The sequence below is a fragment of the Haliaeetus albicilla genome, chromosome 5, assembly GCF_947461875.1.
Source record: "Haliaeetus albicilla chromosome 5, bHalAlb1.1, whole genome shotgun sequence".
Classification (NCBI taxonomy): domain Eukaryota; kingdom Metazoa; phylum Chordata; class Aves; order Accipitriformes; family Accipitridae; genus Haliaeetus; species Haliaeetus albicilla.
Genome location: NC_091487.1, coordinates 28990513 through 29015517, shown reverse-complemented (window position 1 = coordinate 29015517; position 25005 = coordinate 28990513). Strand labels below are relative to the sequence as shown.

The following is a 25005-nucleotide window of genomic DNA, read 5'->3' as shown; positions in this document are numbered from 1 at the left end:
GATGTGTGCATGCTATTTCCAGAGTCAGAGGATACAGATGTCATTAAATATGCTGGTGATCTGCTCCAGTCTATTGAAATTTTTTTAATCTGAGATCAACACCCAAAAAAGTATTTGAAGACTCAGCATGAAGAGGGGAAACAACTGCAATGAAAGCTATAGTTCCTGTATTACCAAAACAAGGTGCAGGGCAAAGATTATACCCAGTATTGTGAGCCAAAGTCCTGACAATTGATTCGGGAGATCTTGCAGGACCTCTGGAAGAAGTAAGCAAGCTTCCGACATGGTGTTTTCTTCTCACGTGATAGTAGGGTTATGAAGTAGCTTTTTAAGACCCAGTCAGTTTTCCTTTTATAGCAGCCTATTTATACACTCCAAATTCAGTCACAGCTTCCACTGTACTGTACTGATTACTACAGTGCTCATTTCCTCACTCTAAATTGCATACGCATTTCTCTTCTCATTTTTTATTCTCTCCTTGTTAGATCTATTAGCCTTGCACTACCTCCACCCCATTGCTTAGCCCCTCCTAGGTTCCCTTTATAGGGACATTTGTCTCATTGACAACAAAGTAATCAACAGTTCAGTTATTGTACTTTAATAAAATAAACATTTTAAGAAAAGCTTTCCATCTTTGTTCATTTTTAAATGCATGAAGAATAGATTCACACAGTATTTGGGCAGCGGTTCAGTATCACTCAAGTTAAAACAACCTTCTCCACTCCAAACAGACCATGAAAAATAAGACTTCTTAAAACTCACTATCCTTTCTACAGTACCATTTGCCTACTATGTTAGTGGGTGCCTAATGGCCACTGCTCCTTTTTGCTTACAGCATATATTATCATGTTCACTGACCTGTAAATCATTTGAAGACTGAAATCCAATTTAAAGTTTTCCCATTTGCACTAGACATAAGTTGCGTAGCAAACTTTTAGACACTAACAATGCTTCTAAATTCACAATGCATTTAGTCCAAAACTCCTAGTATTTTTGCACTTGGATTGTTAATGTTTGCTAAAACCCATAACATTCTTCAGCTGACTAAAAGCTTCACATCCTGAGAATGTAAAATCTAAATATAAATGTGGTGGGCGTATGTGGATCTTTTCTCTCTGAGGAGGCTCTGTTACGAATTTCCAATGTTTTACGCCACCACCAAGCCTCTGCTAAGCCGTGACACCTGTTCAGAATTTTCAGCTTCTTAACCCCTTATTACACTTCCTACCATGCCCAGCGGAAGTGCAGAAAGTGGAACAGAGTTCTGTCATCCCAGACTTGCTGTATTAATTTTCAATGGCTCCTTGGTGTCTTTCAGTATTTTACATTAACAGCCACATTAAGGACAACTAAATGGAAGGACTTGCTTCTCATAACTGATGCCAGTAGATGCTCTAGTTATTAAGCAGACCTTGGAAAGAAAACCTACAAATTCCATAGGAGGAACATTAAAGATAATGCTGTTAATAATAAATATTATTACTGATAATAATAAATGGTCTATACCAAAACAAAACAGCAAATTCTAACGTACTGCAGCTTTTAATTAACATTATGCTAAATCCGTTCTTATCATTCACATTAATAGATTCGCTATTCTTAGGTTTGATATATTTAGCAAACATGAGCAGTGCACAATGCAAGTGAACAAAAATTCTTCTAGCATCAGTATGTAGCCACTTTCTAACATTTCTGCAAAAATTAAACCATAAGGATATCTCTTAGTTAAAAGTTAATATAATTCTGTTGAGACAGAATGCCTCCATGAGAAAACTTGTTTCAAAAGACTTTTTCATTACAAACCACAGATTCGACTCAGATTAATTACAGTAAGAATTTTGACCTGATTTATTCATACAAATCAATCCAAATTCATTTTAGATCCAAAATATTACAATGATATCACAATGATATTAGTAAATTTTTGCAGGTACTAGAGAATCTTGTATAAATGTATTTGTTCAAGTGCTTCTCTGTCAACATCCTTTTCCATATACACATCATAGTTTAGCTCCATCTCTTCGACCCATTGGCTGAGCTGTATGTCTGTCTGAAACAATGAAAACAGATCCTTATATTAACACAATGTTGAGAAACACAGCAGGAGTTTCAAGGTCAGTACAACATTAAGAAGGCAAGACATAATAAGAGAGATTAGTCATTCCAGATTACGCAGCAATGATAAATTCATTTCTGGAAATGCCATTTAACTTAAATAGCAGAGAATAAAGATAAGTTTTAAAAATTATCTCAGTCAGTAGTATAGATATTTTGCTAGCATGTTACAACTGCTTCTCTATATGCATTTGTATAAGCCTCAAGCAACCTGATCAGAGGGCAACATTCTGACAGAAGTGTTGAGGGAACAGCTAACTGTACCATGGAAGAATCACAGGTACTTTCTTGTTTTACACCCAGGGAGTATTGTATTAAGGCTACAAAGGGCTTCTCAGCTGCTGTGTAACTACTGCCTGCTCCAAGAAAAGGTTAAATGATACCATTGCTGCTCCTGGGGCTGAGGATCTATTTCACCCATCAGCATACAGGCAACAAATGATTCAATTTCTCTAAAGCAGACTACTGTGGCAAGGAAGCCACTTTATAAATAACCTTGTCATGTACGATCAGAGTTTGTTTCCTAACTAAAGCCAGCCCACATAATTTGTCTAGGCATCATACACGTAACAACTGTAATCTACCAATGACCTATGGCAGAATGGACACAGAGCAGAGGTTGGTCCATTTGAAGCAGTTACTACTCAGGGAACAGCAGCAGCAGCACAGGGCGTTCAACATCTTTGAAAGTTGCACTGTTGTCATGTTTGTTTCCAACTACAATTTAAAGCTATGTCACTGATCCAAGATGCCTGATGGCAATCACTTGGCTAGTTGGGAGACCACATCTCTCCCTAATCTGTACTCCTAACAGCTCATACTGGCATCTTATGAGTCCTTTTCTGTGCTGACAGCAGGTCAGAAGACAAGACCATCCTCAGGGATGATCCTTCTTTAATATGCCCCTTTCTCCCACTGGCTTAACAAAACAGTTTGTCATGTTTCAAGGCAATGCACAAATGTAGAGCTAAATAGAGAAAACATTTCAAGGTTTTGCCTCTAGAAGTTTATAAATACATCTGTACTTCTGAGGTTCTACCCCTATACCTGGAAGAAGTCTGATGGAAGTCCATATGATTATCACAAAACTTACTCATACCATAATATGGCCTTTTGTGTTTTTTTTTAAACCTCACAGCTAAGGCATTGTTAATAATATGCACAGTAGTACAATGATTCATGCAGTCTATTGATATAGGCTGGGATTTCAATTTTACAGGTGGGGACAATCAAAGTACAGGAAGATGTGTTGGCTGTCAACCCGGAAATACAATCCAGAGTCCTACATCTTTTAATCTATGCACAAAATAACACATCCTTCCTCACAGCAATCCTGGCAAGCAGCTAACCTCAACTACAGAACTGCCACTTTCATAGAAAGTGACAAAATGTGTTGGCTAAAACTGGCTGAGGGAACTTACCTGGAGCTTTGAGAGTGATTCTTTAAGGCTTGGAACTGTCACTAATAAGGACCCTCTTTTCCTTACATTACAAGCAATAAATTCCCAAGCTCTGAAACATATTTAAAAGTAGGTCACCAATTTTTAGTAAGAAACCCATATTTGATATAAAATGAATCTAACACTTGTACAGTTTAGTGGCCGGAGGTAGGCTAAGCTTAAAGACTTGCTATACATGCTTATCAGTTGCTATTAATATCTAAGCAAATATCTTTGAATGAACAAAATCAAGCTTCATATTAAAAACAGATGGAATACATGGTCTTATAATGTTAAGATTTTGCAACTTCTTAACTCTGATACGTATATGCATGTCATTTTGTACTGTCAACACCTTCACTTTGGACTAGGATTAAACAATGACATTTAGTCTCTTTAAAACTTTTGAAGAAAACACAGTCTCTGAGTGCACTGTTTTATTAAACTTAACAACAAGCTGCTCTTTACATATATACTTTGCAGTCGTGACAAAATATTCTCTTAAGACATTAGCAATCTGAATATTTAAATATAGCCCCCAGCATTCATTTTTTTCTGATTTTGCAAGTCAGATCATTTCTCACAGCACAGCAATTCAGACTAAAAAGAATTTAATTTCCAGCATTCTTCAGATGTCATTTGTCTTCATGGTACTAATGCAACATTAAACCAATACTCCTGAGTTCTTGAAGAATCAAATGAATTCTCAGTCATGTGCCTGGAAACAAATCTCCTGGCAATTTGAAACACCCACTACTCTTCACCCATCCACTCTGTGCCTCTCTGGTTGACATTACCACCTGATATCAAGGGCAGTAGGACAAGCCTTAGCTGAAACAGCTAGCAAATGTCAGACTGTTGGCTGGGATGGTAGAGACATAGGCACTCTTTCTTTTTGACTGCCCATTCTAAAGGCACAGTAACTTTGGATGGTGAAGTTATTTATGTTTTAAACTGATAATGCTGGATTAGCAAAACCTCAGCTGTGAGTGTCTTGCACCTGAAAGAGAAGACACGTATTTGTTTGCTACCACATCCTTATGAAGATATATTAGAAATATCATTAATAACCATGTTTTGCAGTGCATCTATATTAAAGCTCCGACACCCACAAGTCAGTGACCTATCTTCTTTCTGAAGATTAAGCTTTATGCTGATATAGTAATTTCAGATCCTTTAACAGCAAGACAGTATTTTAACAGATCAGTACAAGGATTCAGGGCAAGATTTGGGTAAACAAAGCACCAGTGTTTAGTGGGTTTAACAATAAACAACTGCCATAACACCTTAGCAGTTAACAATTAAGTGTAGGCAGTTTAAAACAATTTCCTTATGTAATTTATGTATGTGACTTCAAAAAGCACTACCTTAAGGTTTTCCATAACTAACAAGGTTACACACACATTGTCAAAGAACTAGATAACTTGTTTGGACACATAGCTTACCTGGCCTGTTCCTGTCTGTCAAGAAAATATTCAAAGACATTATTCATTACAACAACATCAGCCTTCTGAAGAAGTGAAGCCTGAGTACAGATGTCTGCGTGAACCACCTGAAGGAGAAAAATTTCACAAGGCATAAATTAATTTAAGAGACAAATACAGCCTTCAAGTAGCCACGAAGCTTGTCAACCTAATACAGCACCTGCTACCACCATTTTGAACCAGTCATAAAAAAGGGTATTTCACTGGCTTTATAGTAGATAAAACTGTAGTAGATAACCAGAATAAGCTTTAAAAAATTAAAGAATAAAAATTAGATTTATCTCCTCTAATTAAAATATTTGATTCATTATGTTAAGTGAAATAAACTACATCTGACTTTTGGTCTAGGACACTGTGTGCCATAAAAGAGGAGATGATGTATGTGATGGCTGTTAACATTTCACTTACCTATATTTTATCACAAATGCTCATTGATTTCAGGAAAGAAGCTAAGCTAGCTAAAGCTTTTTGAGGATATTAAAAGGCATCTCACAGGTTCAGTGGGTTACTAAAGGATTACAGCTAGAAAAGACACTACATACAGACCCAAGTTTGACAGCTGAATTCTCATGACACGTACCAGGACTGGGAATGCTGGAAAGGCAGGATGCTCACAGTGGCACTGAAGGACAGCAAGTGCTTTACCTCACTAAACAACTACCTCTCCAGTCAGCATAGGAGCTGGTTTGATTTTATCTACCTTCACCTACCAGAAAGGATATTAGCACATCATGTCATTTTCAAACAGGTGAGATTATAGTGACAGGAGAATAGGGATGCTCATTAACACTGACAAAATGTGTTTGATTTCCTCTTAAACATGGAGAAACACCATCACATCCCAAATCTGAGAAGAAACATAAACATCTTTTGAAGGGATAAGGGAGAGAAAGCCAATCTGAATATTACTTGCATTCCACAAATTTTTTTGAAAGTGCATCCCTATATGTTAAAAATGGACAGAAAACCTGAACAAATTCTTTTCTCTCCTGTGTGACATATTACTAGGTTGTGCTGGAAATATACTAACCTGATGGATTCAACATTTCACATTTTGTCAAATCCTTCCAACACTGGACAGATGTAAAAAGGAATTCTTAATTCTGACAAAGAAGTTGAATGTTAGTACAGAAGATCAAAAACACTTATCTGTTGAAAAACGTTTTGCCCACTTAACAATATATCAATACTTGCTGGGAGGGTAAATTATGTATTCCTCTTCATAACGAACATGCAAAGCATGCTGTTCTGATTGATAGAGGAAACAGGTACTACCACCTCTGCAACTGGTAAGAGTTCAAGTATGGAAAAGATGACGAGTTGCCACAGTTTATGACTGTGGTTCATGCTATCAGAATGCATTACAGCAATAGCAATTATAGCAAAATATTTCAATATCAGTAATAACAGAAACAAAACTCTACCATTCATAAAAAATTAGGCATCACAGCATTTCATCTCTGAAAGCTATATTCCACGGGTTTTCTGCAAGTGCTCCAAATCAGTAAAATAAACAGCTTTATCTCCTTAAATACATTACTATGCCAAGTTGTTCACCACTGCCTGTAGTGAGTGGAAAGGAAGCAACTGTGTTCTTGTACCTTACCCAGAACTGGCAAGTTAGTGTTTGAAGGCTCTATCTCATTGAGAAATAGGGACCGTTTAGTTGTCAGAATGACTAGTCAAATTTCTACTTTCACCTCTAGTGTGTGGACATCTGAGCTATTTATCCACCAGTTCATGGAAGTTAGAGCTTTTTAGACAATTAAGACTGGTGATAATTTATCTTAAAACAGTGCACTGTAAACTGTAGCATTACAAGAGCTGATTAAGAAGTTCAACCATTCAGGCAGCAAAGAAAGATGACAGACCACTCAGGCCACCATCAGCAGTCCTAAATACAGTGGGTCCTGGTTGTCAACTCATGTCTTCTGCATAAAGCCACTGCTAGCTGTAGATTAAAATGAAAGACCATAAACTGGGGTGGTAGAGATATTATGGACGCAGGCTTAACTGCTGCCCTGTTACAGGGGCAACAGCCTCCTGCAGTGGGGCAGGACAGACAGCTAGGGGCAAACCAAGCCTCAGCTAGATCTCCCAGAACTCATGTATCAGAACCCAGATCTACCTAGACTGTAAGTGTGATTTGGCTCACTACTTCTGAGGCTAGAAGACATTTTACTTTACTCTCTTATTTTCAAGGGGCAGAAATAACTGAATTTCCATAGAAAAACCTGAGCAGCAGTCCTTTAATCCAAATACATGTGACTGGTGGCCTGTTCCACCAGTGGACTTCTTGTAGCACAAGAAGTCATGATTAGCACTACATTTTCTCAATGCCCTACTAATGGCAGTCCCAGTATTTTAAGCCTCAATTCAGAAAGATGCTTAAACTACTGGGAAACTTTGAACATGTGTTGATGTTTCCTTGACTTGAATAACACTTAAACCTTAACTTAAAATTAGTCTGCATTTACAGAGTAGGTGACCATTCTGACTAAAGTGACCTAAGCACCTCATTCTCCCCAAACACATCCTCATTCCTATTGGGGAATGTTGGACCACATAAGCACATGTGGCTGCACCATGAGCCAGACCCAGGTATTGCTCCAGCCAAAACACCACTTTTTTGCTCAGTTCTTTTTCAGCTGGACCAGCTCCCTGACCCACTTGGCTGTGTGCTGGCACAACACAGGAGGCAGCAACTGATTTTAAAACTGCCCTGTTGCCCAATGGAATACACACCAAGGCTTCATGATTACAGGCAATTTCTGAATGAAGGTCTCAAGTTTCCTAAGATCTGTTGAACTGTTTACTTTCCTCCCAGCATTTAAGTGTTTGCTCAAATGGCAAAAGATGCTTAGCAACTTTCTATGTACTTTAACAAACCAAACATTGACCAAAAACCCACAAGCTTCACTCAAATTTAGCTACTATAGACATCACTCCACACTGCTGTCGTTTGGGAACATGCTCTAATAAAAACTCAGAATATCCTGAAAAAACAATTGTTATTTAAGAAGGGTCTCTTAATAGTTTTTCAAATTAGTGTCATTAATTATTATTAGCAACTGGATTCTGACTATTTTTCAAGCTGGTGTGTATCTCTAGAGAGGATTCGTTTGGGGATGAAATAAAAATCTAAAGATTGAAATGTTCAAGGCAGTGTGATAACAGGAGTCACATGACTAAATTAGCATCTAATGAGACTCAAATAGCTAAGTCCTCAGGCACTGCTTTGAAAACGTATTATCTTCTTATCTTTATGCTCTGAAATGAATACTTCAGCAGAATTACAAGGTGTGAAGGAAAAACAAAAAGGCTTATATACAAGGCTGAAAAGCATGCATATAGATCTCCAGCTCCACTGAATTAACTTGACAGAGTTCCTAACTGCACTTTCAGTCTCACCACAATAAAGTGTTATGAACACAAAACATGCAAAAACCAAAGGTTATGGATAAACTGGCAGCAACTGGGATTGAATCAGGCAACTCAATGATACTGCTTACCCTGTGTTAAATATTTTATGTTTATTATTTCTTTCCAGTTTAAAATTGGTTACTTTAATTCCCAAGAAACTACTACACCCAGCAGTTTGTGTGATCCCATTCAAGTGCATACACCTGTGCATACATCACAGGATTAAAGCCAGTATTCTACCCAGCATATTCTACTTACCAATTTTTGCTGGTAACAAAATAACTGGTATTCCCCAAAAAGGAAAAAAAAAATTTTTTTTTCTCATTAAAATAGTAGTCATTATTTCCATAATGGGACTAGGGAAATAGTTCCCATAACGGTATCGCATTATTTGAAACTCATTTTATTTGTGGAAGGTACATATGCACTGACATTCCAAGAAAGGAAATACTAATAGCCGTAAGTTCTTTAGGCATTCTTAGATGCAAATTTGCAAATCCTACAAACATCTTTCCACTAACATTAATGAAACACAGACATTTAATTTTGTTATTCATAACAGAAAATCTTACAGACTCAGTTTCACGGAGGTTAGTGGCAATAATGTCATTGATTTCACTGGAAGAAACAGCCAAGATATATCTGTTTTGCATGAGCCAGTAGGTAAGTCCACTCAGGAAAAAAGGCTAAGCAATTCAACATGTTATCATATTTTTCCCTCTTCCCCTCTGCTATGAGATTTTTTTTTTTCCTAATGCAAAGCCTTTGTTTAGGACCAAAACAAGCAAAGGCAGAAACTTCTCAGAATGCTGATTTATCAGCCACTCACATAAACAGGATACCTAGCACAGAGTGGTTAAAAATACATACACTAAACCACGTATTTAGTTACCTTTATTCTGTCAATGAACTGGTATTTTGTAATCATCATTTCTTGCAACTGGCAAAAGTCTGCATTCATTTCTACTCCATACAGTTGGGATGCTGAGCTATAAAGATAACCCTACATTAGGAAAAGGAAATTTAGTAACTGTGATGCCTTTCAAACAAATACAAAAATTTCCATTAAAATGGAAAAAATAAAACACAGGTTAAGATTAAGAAAGCATTTAAAACAGCAAGCTGAGAAATGTCTTTCAGTGGACATGACGTTTTTCAGAGCTAAGCCACTGATCTGGCAATTCCCACTTGTGTCTCACAAATTTTAATAAAAGATCCAAAATGATCAAGGTCAAAATAATAAAAAGGAAAGCTCCATCTTCATTTCAATTGCAAAACAGATGGAAAATGGTCTAAGAAGGAAAGTGTGAAAGGAAAAGACTCTGCACATTTTTGTTTCTTGGGAGAATGGAAGAAAAAAATAGCAAGAGGAAAAAAAACACCCCCAAAATAAAACATACACATAGTCAAAGCGAATGAAAATGGAGGACAATGTACCAGTAATATAATGGGATATTTTGGTACAGAGCCTTTGTCAGCACCTCTAAGTATTGTGTTACTGCCATTTTCAGGTGCTTCATACAGGTACATATGAAAAAAGATAAATTATCCCTTAATAATAAGCCCAAAATAATGGTTCAGTTTTGGACTGAGATTTTGGAAAATTGTTGGAGATGTTACAAAAAAAAAAGTACAAATACTTGAGCCTACAGGGCCCTAATGAAGATATTCCTTTAAGTGCTATTGTCTCTGCTGAACACCATAATTACACTTTGCCAGCAATGGCAAAGGCAAACAAAGCTAAAGATACAGAATAGCTGAGATATCTATCTACTACAATCTAATTATTAATGTTTTCTGAAACCCTTCAACTCATAGTAGAAAAGCAACCTGTGAAGGTGAAGTCACCCCTCCTCCAATACAAGCCAAGAACATGATTAAAAAGGAGAACTCCTTTTTTAAAACGTTTCCCCTGCTTTATTTGAGACTATCTTCTACTGTAACAATACAAGCATTTAAGTACTCCAAAACAAATTCAGGCTAGCAAAAGTGTTACCATTTAAGGACCCAATGCTGCAAATATTTACAAATGAGAGTAAATTTCTTCATTTGAGTAGTCCCAAAATTAGATTATTCAGATAAGTAAAATTACATGCTCAAGTGTTTCCAAGATTGAGCCCTAAACAGCCATTGACTTTTGTAAGAAAGTTGTAATGTGTGTTTTGCATTGCTGTTGGCCATATGTTCCACCAGCCATGCCAAAAGCAATCAAAATTGCACTCAAGTTTCTTGATGAAGTATTTTATGTGCATTTTAAAACACAGAGCAGGACAATATGCTTTTGGAGACAAATTCATATCAAAGTCTTCCTTTGTATAATTTAACAGTTTGTCAGCTTCATAAAGGAATTTAGCGTAACTAAACTATATATAGACATGGTCAAGACATAGAGGACAAACTTACTTATGAAGGAGAGACAGAGCAGGAACTAGCAAAAGAGCAGCATGTGTGACAGCAATATGCTACTCTGTTGGACAACAGACTTTTCCTCTCCATAAGCAAGATCATTTGTATTCCCTCTTGTGAGGAACAGAGCAAGAACTGAAATTGCTAGTAAACAGCACCTTATACTGTTCAACGACTCAGATCAGAGGTGCCTCTCAGAATGACCCGTCCAAGATGGAGTAACGAGAGTAGGCAGTCAGAGAAGAGGGAAAATGTTTGTCACAGTAATAAAATATGAATTCCTGTGCTGGAAGTTACCGCAAATAGCACTGCACCAAGCCTGGAGCCAACGTCAACCACTACCTTTCCTGTCAGGTCAGGCAGTACATGTTGATAAAGAAACTTCAGTTCCATGAGGGAAAAGGAATGCGAAATAAACTCTGGGAAATAAGAACAGAACAAAGGTGTTGGGTGGGCAGTACTAACTACTGTATTACTAACCAATGAAATATTAATCTGAAGAGTTATCATCGCTGAAAACCTGTATGGTTTCCTGCCTGAACTAGTGTTGGGGACCCTGGAAAACCAGGGTTTGCAGATTGGAGGTAGCTTGCCAAGTAGTCTGTCCCGAGTCTGGGGATTCCTCCCTTTACATGGAGAATTTTGAAATCCTTCATGAAACTGAATTACCTTTTTCTGCACAGTGACATATATTAAAGAGTTCAAAACAAAGTAACTTGGAATTGTTTAAGTGAAAAAGGAAACATGGTACCTAAGGCTCAACTCAATCTATGCAAACCTTTTTATGGGCAGACACATTAATAGCTTGAATTTCAACTCCAAGGTTTTAAGGAACAGAATGTTCTCCATATAAACCATTCCCCTTTCAATGCCTGGGCTATACTGGCGACAGCACTGATCTGTACCACACCACACACAAGCTTTAAGACAGATGGTGCTCTTCAGCGTGCAAGAGGAAACTGAGGTTACCGCATGGACCTTTACAGTATTGTCTTCCTCTTGCACCTTCCCTTTCAGTGGTACGTAGCCCTGCCTCCTTCCCTGCCCAGTTTTTGTGGGCAACTAGTGTCACTATGTCATACACTGCAAATTAATTCAACTTACGTGTGTAGGAGTCTCCTTCCATTGGTTATGGGAAATAATTCTGGCCTGTGTGCTGCACCAGTCTGGACAAAGTCCTCCAACAGCTGGATGTTGTGTTGTCCAGCTGAGTCACTGCACAAACCAGTTTAGTTAAACTGAATTTGTTTCTTCTGTTCCCAAAAGAGCACTTACCTAAAGATGCAGTCTTGTACGAGCCACACTCTGTGCAGTAGCTCCTACTCATTTTTCCCTCCTCACACAATGAATCAACAAAATCATCATCATAAAGGAATGCATCAACATGAATCATGGGCAGTGGATGCTGGTGTATCTGCGAAGAGGAACAAAACCTAAGAAAGGCATAACCAAGTCTCTTAATTGCACCTACACTGTTAACACAGTTAATTGCCCCACCACCCTACCTTTCCCAAAAGCCGAGATCCAAGTTTTTCCCTACTCATAAGTTACAAAACAAAATTAAACCATAGAAATCCTACATGTAAACTGGATCATCAAACCCCACTGAAATAACCAGTAAGTGGAAGTCAGCAAAGGAAAGCAAGCTGGTTTCGACAGCTGAGTAAGAGATCTGCCGTGAATTTTGTCTCCTTAGTGCTTGCTTGGCTATAGAGGGGATACAGGGTAAAGCAGGTTTTTCCCTCTTCCACTTTAATGAGGAGAATGTAACTTAAACTTAGGAGAAAGGGCAATTCTGCTTCTCAACTTCAACCGTCTGAATATTTTCATCTTCATGCCTTATGCCTCAATCTAGAAACACCCCTGATTAACATGGGTGTCATTTTCAATCAGAAGTACCAGTTGGGATGCTTGCCTTCTCATCATTTCAAGGGGTATAATCTTCATCCTCCTACTCCTCTTTCCTCACTCTCCCAGGCTTGCTGCATGTGGCCAATCCACTCTTCCCATTTAAGCGCCACACACCACTTTTCTGGGAAAACGCGTTAACTTTCCACCTATACTGACAGCTCAAGTAGAAAAGGTGCTCTCCCCTCCCACAGGACTCACAGCCCACTTCTTTCTGAGCCATCAGAATCTGAAAAGAGCTGGAAATCATTTCTGGGCTGCCCACATTATGGCAACAGCAAAACACTGGCCCTGTATTTCTGTTTTCTTTAAGGGGGCTGTTAGAGTCTATTATGGAGCTAGCATTAAAGAATCACTGTGACAAGTGCCATACCACACAGAATGAAAGCTATACCAAATAACTTGTGATCAAAGTATTAAGAACTATGAAGCAACTTTCTTCAACTTTCTTGGGGTCACACAATCATGCAGCAACAGACCTGAGAACAAAACTGACATTTCCTATACCTCAATCCAGTGCTCATTCTCTACTATGAACTACTGCTAAAACTGAAATCAGCATAGTCCCCAAATAAATTATGTGGTTCAGCAAAAGGAGACCATAACAATCAGCTTACTTTCTGAATAGCTTGATGTTCTGAATTAAACATAGCCTCGATGGGTAAACGATTCCGCAAATCTTCAGCGATATTTTTGAGCACAACATCATTGTTACTCACCACAAGCTCATCAAAGTCATCTATAAATCAAGACAAACAAAAACTCATGAACAATCATACGTAGATCATGTGGGCTAAGTGATGACCAGTACAATACAGTTGCAAGACATAAACAATACCAGATGTCTAAGGTTTTTATTTGTAATGCATTTTTCAGCCTTTGTTAGCTTTTCCAGCCAATGACAGATTTGGATTGTAATAACTTTGCCACTTAAAATAAACGTAGAGCTTTTTTGAAATCTCAAATTATTTTCATATTTATAAACTTATAACTCACATATGATGGTCTGGGCTGCCACCAAAGTGATACTGTTTCAGCTTAAGATATAAAAACATCAAAGATGTTTTTGAACTATTGGAGAAATTACAAAACTCATAGTTGCCTGAATGCAGGCTTTTTTTTTTAATACTAGTTTCTTTTTATACATACCATCTTTCTAATAAAGTGGTTACAAAAAAATCAGGGATAATGCACAGTTCAACAGTTCAACTTACAATACATTTTACATGACTTAAACTGAAATATCAAAATATTTCAAATGTGAAAGAAAATAGGAATGGATGTAAAACAGTACATTTTTGCAAAGCCACACTGTAAATTCTTGCTATTTTTCCAGGATATCCCTGCATTACTTTAACACCTTTTTACCTTTTTTTTTTTTTTAAAAAGACATCTAGAAAAAAGATTGAGCGGGAACCTTGGGAAGTCACCAATCCTTTCTTCTTCCAAGGCTGAATCAATAATGTGTCACTACTTCTCCAAACTATTCTTTTAAAAAAAAGATTGTTAACACTGGAGACTCCACAACCTCCCTTAGCAATCTATTCCAGTGCTTGACTACACTTACTATTAGAAAGGAATACTTTTCTTAGTAACTGCTCTGTATTTCCTCTGCCACAGTTTAAACTCAGTACTGTCCCACTTGCAATGGAAATAGAAAAGTTTGCTCCTCTCCTGTATATAGCAACTTTTTACTTCTTTGAAGACTTATCATGTCAGTCTTCTTTTCTAGAAGAAACAAGTGCATTTTTTCTAGGAATCTGATCATTGTCATCACTCCCCTTTGGATCTTCTGGACTCCCTCACCCTTTACGAGCTGCAGTATTGAGTGCTAGACACATTACTCCAGCTAAAGGTTTATTTGCACTAACCAGACTTTTCACACCTTGCAGCCAACATCCTGCTTACACACCCCAGTTTCATATTAGCTCTCTTCCCAGAGTCTGATGTTCCTAACTGACATTCAGCATAAGATCTGCTGTATGCCTGTGCTCTGTTCCTTTTCTGTTATATTTTCCTCAAAAGAAGGACTAGATGAAATTCCTTTTTGTCTGGACACTGCTCTGAGGACACTGAACTGGTTCTAAACAAAGGCCTAAACTACATACCTGTAAAAGAAACAAAACCAACACAACAAAAAGCAACCACAAACCTAATCCTGAAAAATATACCAAACCCATCTACTGATTCTTGTCTAAAAATAGACATGTTTGTCCTCTCTTCCCCAACCCTTCTGGTTTGTTTCTTGTTCTATTAGACTGTCACCATGTTGAGCATGGAGTGTGGTTTTTACATGTATGTATATCACTCACCAAAAGAAGATCTGAGAGCTTTTAGACATGTTTAAAAAAGTTAATGTTTGTTAGCATTGCTGTCCCAGGTGGGAACATTAGTACAGACAACCTTGATGGCAATCAGGTTCAAAATAAATCTGTAAAACATCCTACAAGTTTCTCTATGCTAATATACTTAATCTTTCCTGTGGAACACAGGCAATGCTAGAAACGGCGAGAAATTTTAAGGCTAGTATAAGAAACAGAGACCAGGTAAAACTTTTACTATGAAATGCTTCTGAAATGCTTTTTGCTTAAGCACTCTAGTGAGAACAATGATTAGAGAAACTGTCATTCATTAGTGCAAGACACTCTCTTCTTAAGAGTGTAAATGTAAATGGTTATTTCAACATGTCCCCAAACTGACTCCAATAGATAATCCTGAATCCCCCCTAGTAAGCAGCAGAAACTTCAAATCATCTGGATTCCCTTAACATATATTTGCTTTATTATTTATTAAATGCATAGCAGTAACGCTCCAAGGCCCTGATGGGCACAATACCATTGGTAGTCGTTATATGACAGGAAGACAATTTGCTGTTCCAAAGAGCTCACAGTTAAGTTCTCCAGAACCTCAGCTCCTAAAGAGATGCAGACTTTGCATTGAGGAACACAGGAGGGATAGAGGCAGCAGCTGCAACAGCAGCAGCATTAACAACACAACAGGTGCAATGCAGCAGCTCCAGCTTGTCAGCATTTTAATTTGAAACCTCTAATGAGCACCCCATCTCCTGTTAAACTCGCGGTCCATCCAACAACTTGCAGATTCATTACAAACATCCCAGAAGCAGTGAGTGATTTTTCTGACAAGCTCAGGGAAGATTTCTATGGATGTGACACAGCACAAAAGTAAAGCAGAGATTATGGGAAGGGAAGGTGGACAGATTTAACTGTTGCTTAACTGGGACCGTCAGCACCACGACAGGCCCTCAAGTGCAAAAGAGCCAGAGTTTGCTGAGGTGGATAACATCTAAGGAAGCAAGGAGAAAAATCGTTCTACAGACAGAATGTGCGAGTAGAAAGCTGATATTAGCAGCTGTACAGACCAGTGCCTGTGGGCAATAAGCCCCTACATCTGGCACATGCTTTAAAACAATACTATTACTATGCAAGAGAGCTCATCCAGCTGTTATACTGCCTGTTAAGAGTATCAAATTCATATATAGCATTTAATGAAACGCAGGAAGTGTTCATGGACCACCAGGCCAGCCACATCACACCGCAAATGCAGAACTTCAGCTCCCTTTCTCCCAGAGCTGGTGCGTCAATAGGATCTGCTCCCTCATGGCCTGAGTGACCTTTTCTGGCCAACATTAGCAGCAGACAGCTCTCTATGCTATTCTGTGTCCCAGCTCTACAGGGGAGAAATGGATACTTTCAGTGGGACACAGGTAGCACACCCATCTTCCTCAAATCCAGAACACCCCTTCCCTGCCTTGACTTCCATTTTTACAATACTTGTCACAACACTGACCATCCTATACGGGGCTCTGAGCTCTTCTTACGAAACAAACTATGACACACAAGAGTCAGGTCCTAAGGAAAAAAATCTTACAACACATATGCAGCTCGAACAAAAAACTGTTGAAACACTGATACTGAAAAAAAACCCCAATGAATGGAAATGCTCCTTCCCAACGATTAGTTAATACTGTAAAGCATAAGCATGCAGGAACAAAAAACAGAGAAGGAGGTTTGAACACACTCCTTCCAAGATGACAAAATGGCAGCTTCAGCAGAAGCTGCGCATGCAACGCTCTGCGCTTGCGTGTATAGTCTGTGACTGGGAGAGTCGCCTCATTCCTGTGAAAGCAAGAAACAGCAACAGCTACCACAATAACTCATTTACTTTTGCAGTATGTAAATATTTATAGATTGCCATCAAGTACAGAACACAGGTGCCAAATATGAAAATATGCATTTCTGCCTCTGCCCGTACAGTTTTATCAACTCCACCCTTGTGTTTAACAAATTGTTTGCTCTTGAGAATCTCAGTATCGCCTTACAAGGGATCTTCAAAGAAGAAACAAAAATAAAAAACTGGTTTTTGTATCATTTTCGTGCCTGTTATATATATCTGAAATGGAGAGTGTGCAAACCAACCCCTGTGTTTGCTGAACAGACAACTAACCAGGAAAGAACTGTACAGTTCATGGAATACTACAAGATGAATCACAATCATTTGTTTATGGAGGAAGTCTGAGTGCATAGTGTTTGTATTTTACTTCAAAAACCGGTTCCACTGGATCTACTCAACATGCATTTATAAAATTTAATTAACACATTGCAAAAAGCCTAATTAACACCCTGGTGCTGCTCAGCCTTTCTGTGCAAATGTAACACAAGTTAAGAAAACATCACAAAGCCTCACACAGGATAGAGAGCACCGCTATACCAACATCTAAACATCCTGACACTGCGAAATACATGACTGGAGACAAGCAATGTATGATTTCCAAATGACAACAGAAGATTACGTCACGTGGACAGAAGCGGATTTAGCAAAGGCAACCATAACAGCAAGCACCTTACGGTCTTCTAGACATATATTCAGACTCTCAGAAGTAAAAAGCAAATATTAGCCTCCATGTTACTTAATACAAGGTTAATTTAATCATTCAGTGTGTTTTAATGACACTGAACAAACAGGTCAAGGAGGAAATCCCACATCTCTAAAACCTTACTATCTCCTTTTTTGGGTAAACAATTTGAGAAGCAAACTGTGACCTCAGTATACCAACTTCTTCAGGAACTCTAAATACTATTTCTATCCCTAAGCATACGCTGCTGGTAGAAAGTAATCAGCTTTTTCCAATAGGAATACAACCAGAGTTTATTCGTTCTTTAAGTCTTTTACATTCATAAATTGAAAGAGGCTTCAAAGTTAAATTTTAAACAGGTAAGGCACACACCTATTTTACAATCACTAGTTTTACCCACCATTATTTAGTTTCAGTGACTAACAACTTAGAAGTACCTGGTTTTCTTGAGACCTCTCTCGCTGCAGTATCATCTGTCACAACAAAGAAAACTAATGCCAACTCCCGAAGTTGGTGATTCATCAAATTACAGGTAACATCCCATTTTAGTTTACCAAACAACAGGGTAGTGGAAAATATTTTTGGTGTGGCATAATTTTAACAACAAAATATATTCCAGTTAATGTGGCTCTGCAACACTATTTTGATCTCTTCTGAAATGATATTTTACGTGGGTAAATCACTTCTACCAATTTGGATATGAAGCCTTGTACTAAACTGCTTTTTCACACACACAAAAAAATTACATATACTTGTTACATTGCAGAAACCCATGCTTTCATCCTTTTAAAGTGACTCATTCCACTTTAGTTCCACATGCAGTGACAATAGTACTGAAAAGAAACATCAAAAACCATTTCCTGTAAAGAGTCAAGTTTTTTCTTAAACTATTTCCTATTCTTGTCTTGTGAAAATCATCATCTGATAATTTTACCTAGCAGGTTTGGGAACACACTAATGCCTAGATCATAAAGTACATAATAGAAAAAGCTGGACAAATGTGGTCTGTTCCTAAGAGTATGATGAGAAGTTTCTTCTCCATATGCAGAACACTGTACTAAAGCAGCACGTCCACTGTGGTCTGGTTAAGTTAATTTTGTTGGATACCCCTCCTTCACTGCCTGTTAAAAGCCTGAACTTACAGCACTGACTTCCCTCAACTTTCAAGTCACAAGCCTAGATCCTATACCAACCTCTTAAAAAGTTGCTTTGGTCCCAGTACAAGTGAATCCACAAGAAAAAAATTAATTTGTACTTAATTATATGCCATTTATCCTTAGAGGATTTGCAACAGTTTATTATTCAATGATTGTTTTGAGTAATACATCACTGTATGAACAATCAGCAATTCAGACCAGTACATCACTTTGAAATCTTAGCTTTATATGCATAGAATGGAAAAAGTTGGTAAGATTGTTTTATTTTACTGTTACATGAAAAAAAAAAAAAAAAAGCTAGTATTAGAACAGCCAGTTTTAACCTTGCTGAAAATTTTTTTTTTTTAATCTCTTAAGACTCCACAACAGTACATAAGAAACCATAAAGGGTCTTTTTATCACCTTATTTGTGCTTCACTGACATGAATTGAGAGATAGGCTTTTGTAATCTGCATTAAAGCTCTAAGTACAGCAAAAGTGTTCAGTAGCTGCCAGTAAGTAGAGTGGTTTGGTGACTTCAATCTCAAACTTGAAATTAGGATTCCTGTATTTACTCTGCCCGATTCCTGTATCTCTGTCCATGTATTCAGATAGCTTGATCAATTCTGCTTTCACTGCTTAACTTCTCCAGCACCCTTTCTTACCAAATGCAACCTCTCCTGCTAATGAAAATTCTTAAGAGTTTGGGCAGCAGAGAAGCGAGAGAGAATATGACCATGCACACATTTATAGAGAAGCTATACATCAAATGCTGAGATCCAACTGAGGGGGATCTTCAGGGGGGGTTCCCCAAGTGGTTTGAATTAGCTCTTGGGCTTCACCCAAGTTTTCTTAGCCAGAACTTCTGGAACGTGGTTATTGCAGAAGGATATTAAAGCATTAATCATCCTATTATAAAAATGTTCAGTTAAGACACCAAAAGTTCCTGTTATTCTTTCCAACTCTTATTATTTCATTTTCTTTGAGATCTAAGACTAACTCAAAAGAAAAGCTGGAATGCAAGTCACCGTGAAATGACGTACATTTCACTGCAGTGTGTGGGAAGAACTGGCCGATTGCGAAACAGCAAGGCAGTGTTGCTAAGCAGCTGCTTTAAAACAGAAATGTCTTCTTCCATCATACGTAAAGATTTGGAATTTCTAAAATTTGCAATACCAAAAAAAAAAGCATGACTAGTTATTCTGTATTCATACAAAGAAGAAAATGAATAGCATCTTGCATACACTTACATTCCCATAATTACTAATGAAGATTAGTCAGAAATCATTAGAGTGAGAACCTGTTCAACGTTCTCTCAGTTCCACATACATCAGAGTCTTTACTTCAGAGAAGATAACTTGCTTTACTATAAAGTAATTTGGATCTTCCATGGAAAAGTTTCTCAATAACATTCCATGCATACAGCATGCGAGTCAGAAAACACCAACTAAGTTAAATTAATAAAAAGTCTGTCTTTGCAACAACACTAATCCTAAAGGGCAACCACTTTCAGCAGGGCTTTACTCTAAGGCTGCATGTACACTTTACTTGAGAGAGGAAAAAAGCCTGACTATAGCTAACACTGGAATCATGCCCAGTCCTCCTCAGCTGGAAGTAAAACTATAAGCTCAACATCTTGACAGAAACAGGAATAGGATGGCAGTAGGAGGTGGGGGGGAAACCCACACACCACAGAAAAACAACTTGTCTGTGAGGATGCCATTTTTGTTTCCATTTATCCTATCCTTGTTTGCTTACAGTTTTTTCATTCAGAATATTATCCCTCCCATCCCTACAACTTTTTAAATTTTGTTCATCAGAGGTTTGTTTCTTTCCTACATCTGTACTGCCAAAGACTAGGCTTTTATTTCTGTGTGGTACAGAGATCTGGTAACTTTTTAGCATCTCCCATAAAACTGTTTTCTCTCTGCACAGAGAGAACCCCAGATTCCCTAGCTTATATTCAGGGTACAGCAGCAGAAACCTCAGTACCAGCTCCTCGCTATCTCTGCCCAACCACCATTAATTATTAGAGCACTATCTGGGTGTTACAATGGGCAGTGTAATTACTCAAATGCAACAACTCTGAGGGGAAAAAAACCCACAGTAAAAGTTACTGTCAGTATGAAGCCACAGAAGCAGCTCAAAGAAACAATACAAAGAGAAGTGTCATCAAGAGTGTTGTGTTGGGGACATCACCCAAAATATTTGCAACTTCGGGGAAATTGTAAAAAAGGGTAAAGGAATGTGACCTGCTGGACAAATGCCTCTGCTTACTTACTGTTCAATGCTGCAGGAAAATAAAAACAGTAAGAGAGAGAGGTATCTCTTCTACTCTAGTCCTGTACTCACTCAGGGTGACGAAAAAGAAAACTGGAGATAAACCAGAAGGACACAGCCATTCAGAAAAAGCAGGGTGGAAAACCATAAACAGCTTAATGCCCAAAGAGGCAATGAAATATATTAATTGGATAACAATGAAAAGTTCTTACAGATAGGCACAAAACTTTCTAATTCCCTCTCCTCTACCATACACCTACATGTACACATATATGTACATTAGAGGGGGAGACTGCAGCACCTCAAGATAGCACAAAAATTGGGCAAAGATTAATACTTTTACTTAAAACATCATGATCAACAGATTCAGAAACTGGTAACTTCTACAAGCAGTAGCATCAGACCAAATTCTATAGGCTCTAAATTTCTCCACAAATGTGGCAATCTGGGAAATAAAATAAGCCTAAGTCACACATGTCCCAAATGACATATCTGGGAACAAATATGGTTACCTATAGCTTTATACTGCATCAGCACTTGGCAAAACACAATCAAGAACTGTAAGGAAATGCCAAAGATGCAGATGCCCAAAGCACAACTTCATTTCTCAGAAAATAAATAAATAGCATCCAGCCATGACATGAACAGTGATAATTTTCTTCCTGAAAAAGAGAGAGAAAATTAGTATAAATTACTATCAGAGCACAAGCCTGTAAACAAAGACAATAAAATATCATGGATAGGACCTGTAAGAAACCTGAACCAAAAAAGATTCTGACGATGGCCTGTCAAGTAGACTACAGAGATTAAATTAAATTCATTACTTCAGCTGCTTGATCCTGATTGCCCAATGTATCCTGATCTGCAGCATATGAGCTAAAAAGTCATTGAAAGGCAACTACTAAACTAATTATGTTAGTTTTAAGATGATGTACATAGTGAAGCAGCAGCAATCAGCACTGATGCAAACAACATAAAAATGGAAGGACACAGATTGCTCAGATGCACCAAGCACAATGTGGTTCAAAATTTGGAATCCAACCTACACTTTAGCTTGTATCGTAATTACGAAGAGTAAATATGAAGCAAGAATATATACTTCCTTTCACTGAAAGACTTAGGCACAGATCTAGATTATTAAAGTTCAGAAAAAAATATTTGAGGTATCATAATCTAATAAAGGCTAGGAACCATAGCCTACTTGTCATTCACAGAAAACTATCTGAGAATTTTTGGAAGCTGTAGCATAAAAAGAATAATTTTAAAAGTTATTCATTGACAAAGGATTTTTGCAAGTCCACATAAACTATGCCATTGGCTAAAAATTTCTATGGTAGAGGTAAAGCACGATCATAGAATTAAAGTGGAGAAAATAGTAAGTATGTGTTTCTTAACTGACATTTTAGCATTTTCAAGTTTCGCTATTAAGTTCCCATGTGCTTTACTGTATTTGTAAAGGAGGCAGTAAGCTGAGAAAGCCATATATGCACACCACACAAACTAATGTAGTGTAGAAGGAGCTGTAACGATTTACATTAAGTGAACAAGCAGTATGAATGATTGCATATGAAATTCAGTGAGATTTTTAAATTAGAGCAAATTGGATGGAAGAAAACCACTTCTAACAAGATTATTTACAGTTACCCAGGCATCATTTAGCAAGCAGAGCATGCTACTGCATCCAGACATGGACTCAAAAAGGAAGGGATGAAATATTGCTTCATAGCAGACTGCTCTACCATTATGTCTATACAGACATATGTGTAGACATACACATGTGTGTATATACAAGCGTACATACACACACACAGAGAAAATGTTTAGTTACAAGTAACGCTTACTACACCCATTGAACTTCAGCCTTTAAGTCTTAGGGAGTCCCAGCCCTGCTCTAATTGTGAAGGCTGACTCGCAGATGCTCTGAAACATCTGGCAATGTCTTTCCTAGGAAAGAACCCGTTGGGGTGGGAGAGCTGCGTGCCCACCCAAGGAGGGCAAACGCTCTGTTCCCAGCTGGTTCCTTTCCCGTGATGCCAGCAGAGGGACCGCTCGGCCAGAGAAGGAGCAAACCACGGGGCAACACTGAGATTGCAGTTCCAAATACCCGAACAGCTGGACAGCTTCTAGGCATCATAGTTGGCCTTTGTGCAACAGTCCCCATGCGTTTGCTTATGATGTTTCCACCCTAAAGTGGAAGTGCTGCAACAAAAGAACTGAACAAGAAGAATAACCCTAGCGCAACAGGGCATGACTTGGGGAAGTAATCTATCGTCTGACAATTTTTTCCAACCCAATGTGTGATCACCAGGGAGCGGGTTTACTGTCCCAGCAGGCAATGATTAATAAACAGGACGCACACTTATTGGCTGCTTGAGACTGGATCAAAGGATTGGGGGGCCTTCAAGATTCTTATCTGCAATGGCAAAACGCAAATATACCCACAGACTAGACTAAGCAGCGTTTAGTTTATTCAGCACGGTGCTACATGCCTACAGCTTTAGTGCACTGGCTATATTCAGATTTTCCATGCCATCTTTTTGTTCAGTTGCAAATTAACAGCTCGCGCACTGTAAAATTATACTGAGGCACAAACAAGAAAGCGAGCAGAAAACGAAGTTAACTTAAGATGACACTAAGCGGGGAAAGTAGTGTTTGCAAATTAGCTCAACTCGCTATTTTCAAGCTTCTGAGAGGTTGCTGTGAAGATGTGTGAAGTCGAACAAGACACGTCTCGAGATCTCTAGATGCGCCAGGAGCAGAGTGCCTCTGTGCGACCTCTGATGTTTCACGCTGGGGAGTTTAAGAGGTGACCACCGCAGCCATCCGTCCTGCTCTTCTGCCGGGAGCGGCCCTCTCCGCAGCACGGCCGGCAGAACAACCGCGACCCTCCCAGCCCTGAGCGTCCCATCGGCTCCGGTCCGGGCGGACACGGCAGCCTGCTGGCTACGGCGGCTGAGAAACGGGGGCCGGTGGCCACGGACAGCAACGAGCAGCTTCGGGCACAGCAACCCCCGCTTAGGGTCGGAGAGGGCGGGCGGCATCAGGCGGGCTGCCCGCGCCACGGCTTCGGGCCCCCCCGACCACTGCCACCCACGCCGGCTGTGCCGCCGGCTCCCTGCGGCTACGGCGGCCCCGCTCCCGGGCGGCCCCCTCGCCCCGGCCAGGCGGCTCCGCAACGGACGGCCTCGGGCGGGGGGCGGGGGGCTGCCGGCCGCGACGCGCCTCGGCGGGCCCTGTCGGCCTTGTGCCGCCAGCAGAGCCCAACGCCCGCCCGGGGAGCGGAGCGCCCCAGCCCGGGCACGGCTCCCCTCAGCCCGGCGACCGTTAGGCGGGCACGCACTCGGCCCCGCGGCGGAGGGACGCCGCTCCCTCCCTCCCTCCACACACACGCCGCCCGCCCGCCCGCTCGGTGCCAGCACCGTCACAGAACGGGGCAGCTCAGGCCCGCTACGACCAGCCGGGCCTCCGCCCGCAGGGCCCCGCCAGCTGCCGGGCGGCGGGCAGCGGCACCCGGAGCGCAGCGCCCAGGCCGGGCCGCGCCGTGCCGCGCCGTGCCGTGCCGGGCCGCGCTTACTGGTGTTGCGCATCCAGTGCAGCAGGCGCGGCAGGTCAGCGGCGCACGTGCCCCGCACGGCGGCCAGCACCGCGCGCCGCGCCGCCTCCAGCTCCATCGCGCTGCGCCGCCGCCGCCGCCGGGGGGCGCTTCCCGCCGCTGCCGCCGCCTGACGCGGGCGGCGCCTCGCGCCGCGCCTGCGCGGGCCGCCTGCCGCCTGCCGCCGCCCGCACCTGCCCCGGGCGCAGGGTGCCGGGGGAAAGCCCCGCCCTCCGCGCGCACCGACGCCCCGGGTGCGCATGCGGGAGGGCGGCAACCGCCAGAGGGGGACGGTCACGCGCGCCCGGCCTGGCCGCTAGGAGTCCCTTCTCCGCGCATGCTCAGCCTG

General features: G+C 40.1%; 1 protein-coding gene across 6 annotated transcripts; it reads right to left on the bottom strand.

The window, feature by feature from the left end:
- Window positions 1–582: 582 nt before the first annotated feature.
- Window positions 583–24799, bottom strand: LOC104313437 (uncharacterized). Of its 6 annotated transcripts, XM_069783994.1 has the most exons (9): window positions 24639–24770; window positions 19828–19944; window positions 13393–13514; window positions 12143–12300; window positions 11165–11286; window positions 9354–9464; window positions 5000–5106; window positions 3537–3627; window positions 583–2050 (listed from the first exon to the last, which is right to left on the bottom strand). In XM_069783994.1, exons 3-9 carry the CDS (start codon window positions 13482–13484, stop codon window positions 1934–1936), a joined length of 798 nt encoding a protein of 265 aa, XP_069640095.1. In that variant the 5' UTR covers window positions 13485–13514; window positions 19828–19944; window positions 24639–24770; the 3' UTR covers window positions 583–1933. The 6 variants fall into 6 exon arrangements, with proteins under 6 accessions (XP_069640095.1, XP_069640093.1, XP_069640091.1 ...); XM_069783992.1 differs by lacking the exon at window positions 19828–19944 and having other exon boundaries at window positions 24639–24799; XM_069783990.1 differs by lacking the exon at window positions 19828–19944 and having other exon boundaries at window positions 12143–12281; window positions 24639–24758.
- Window positions 24800–25005: the final 206 nt, after the last annotated feature.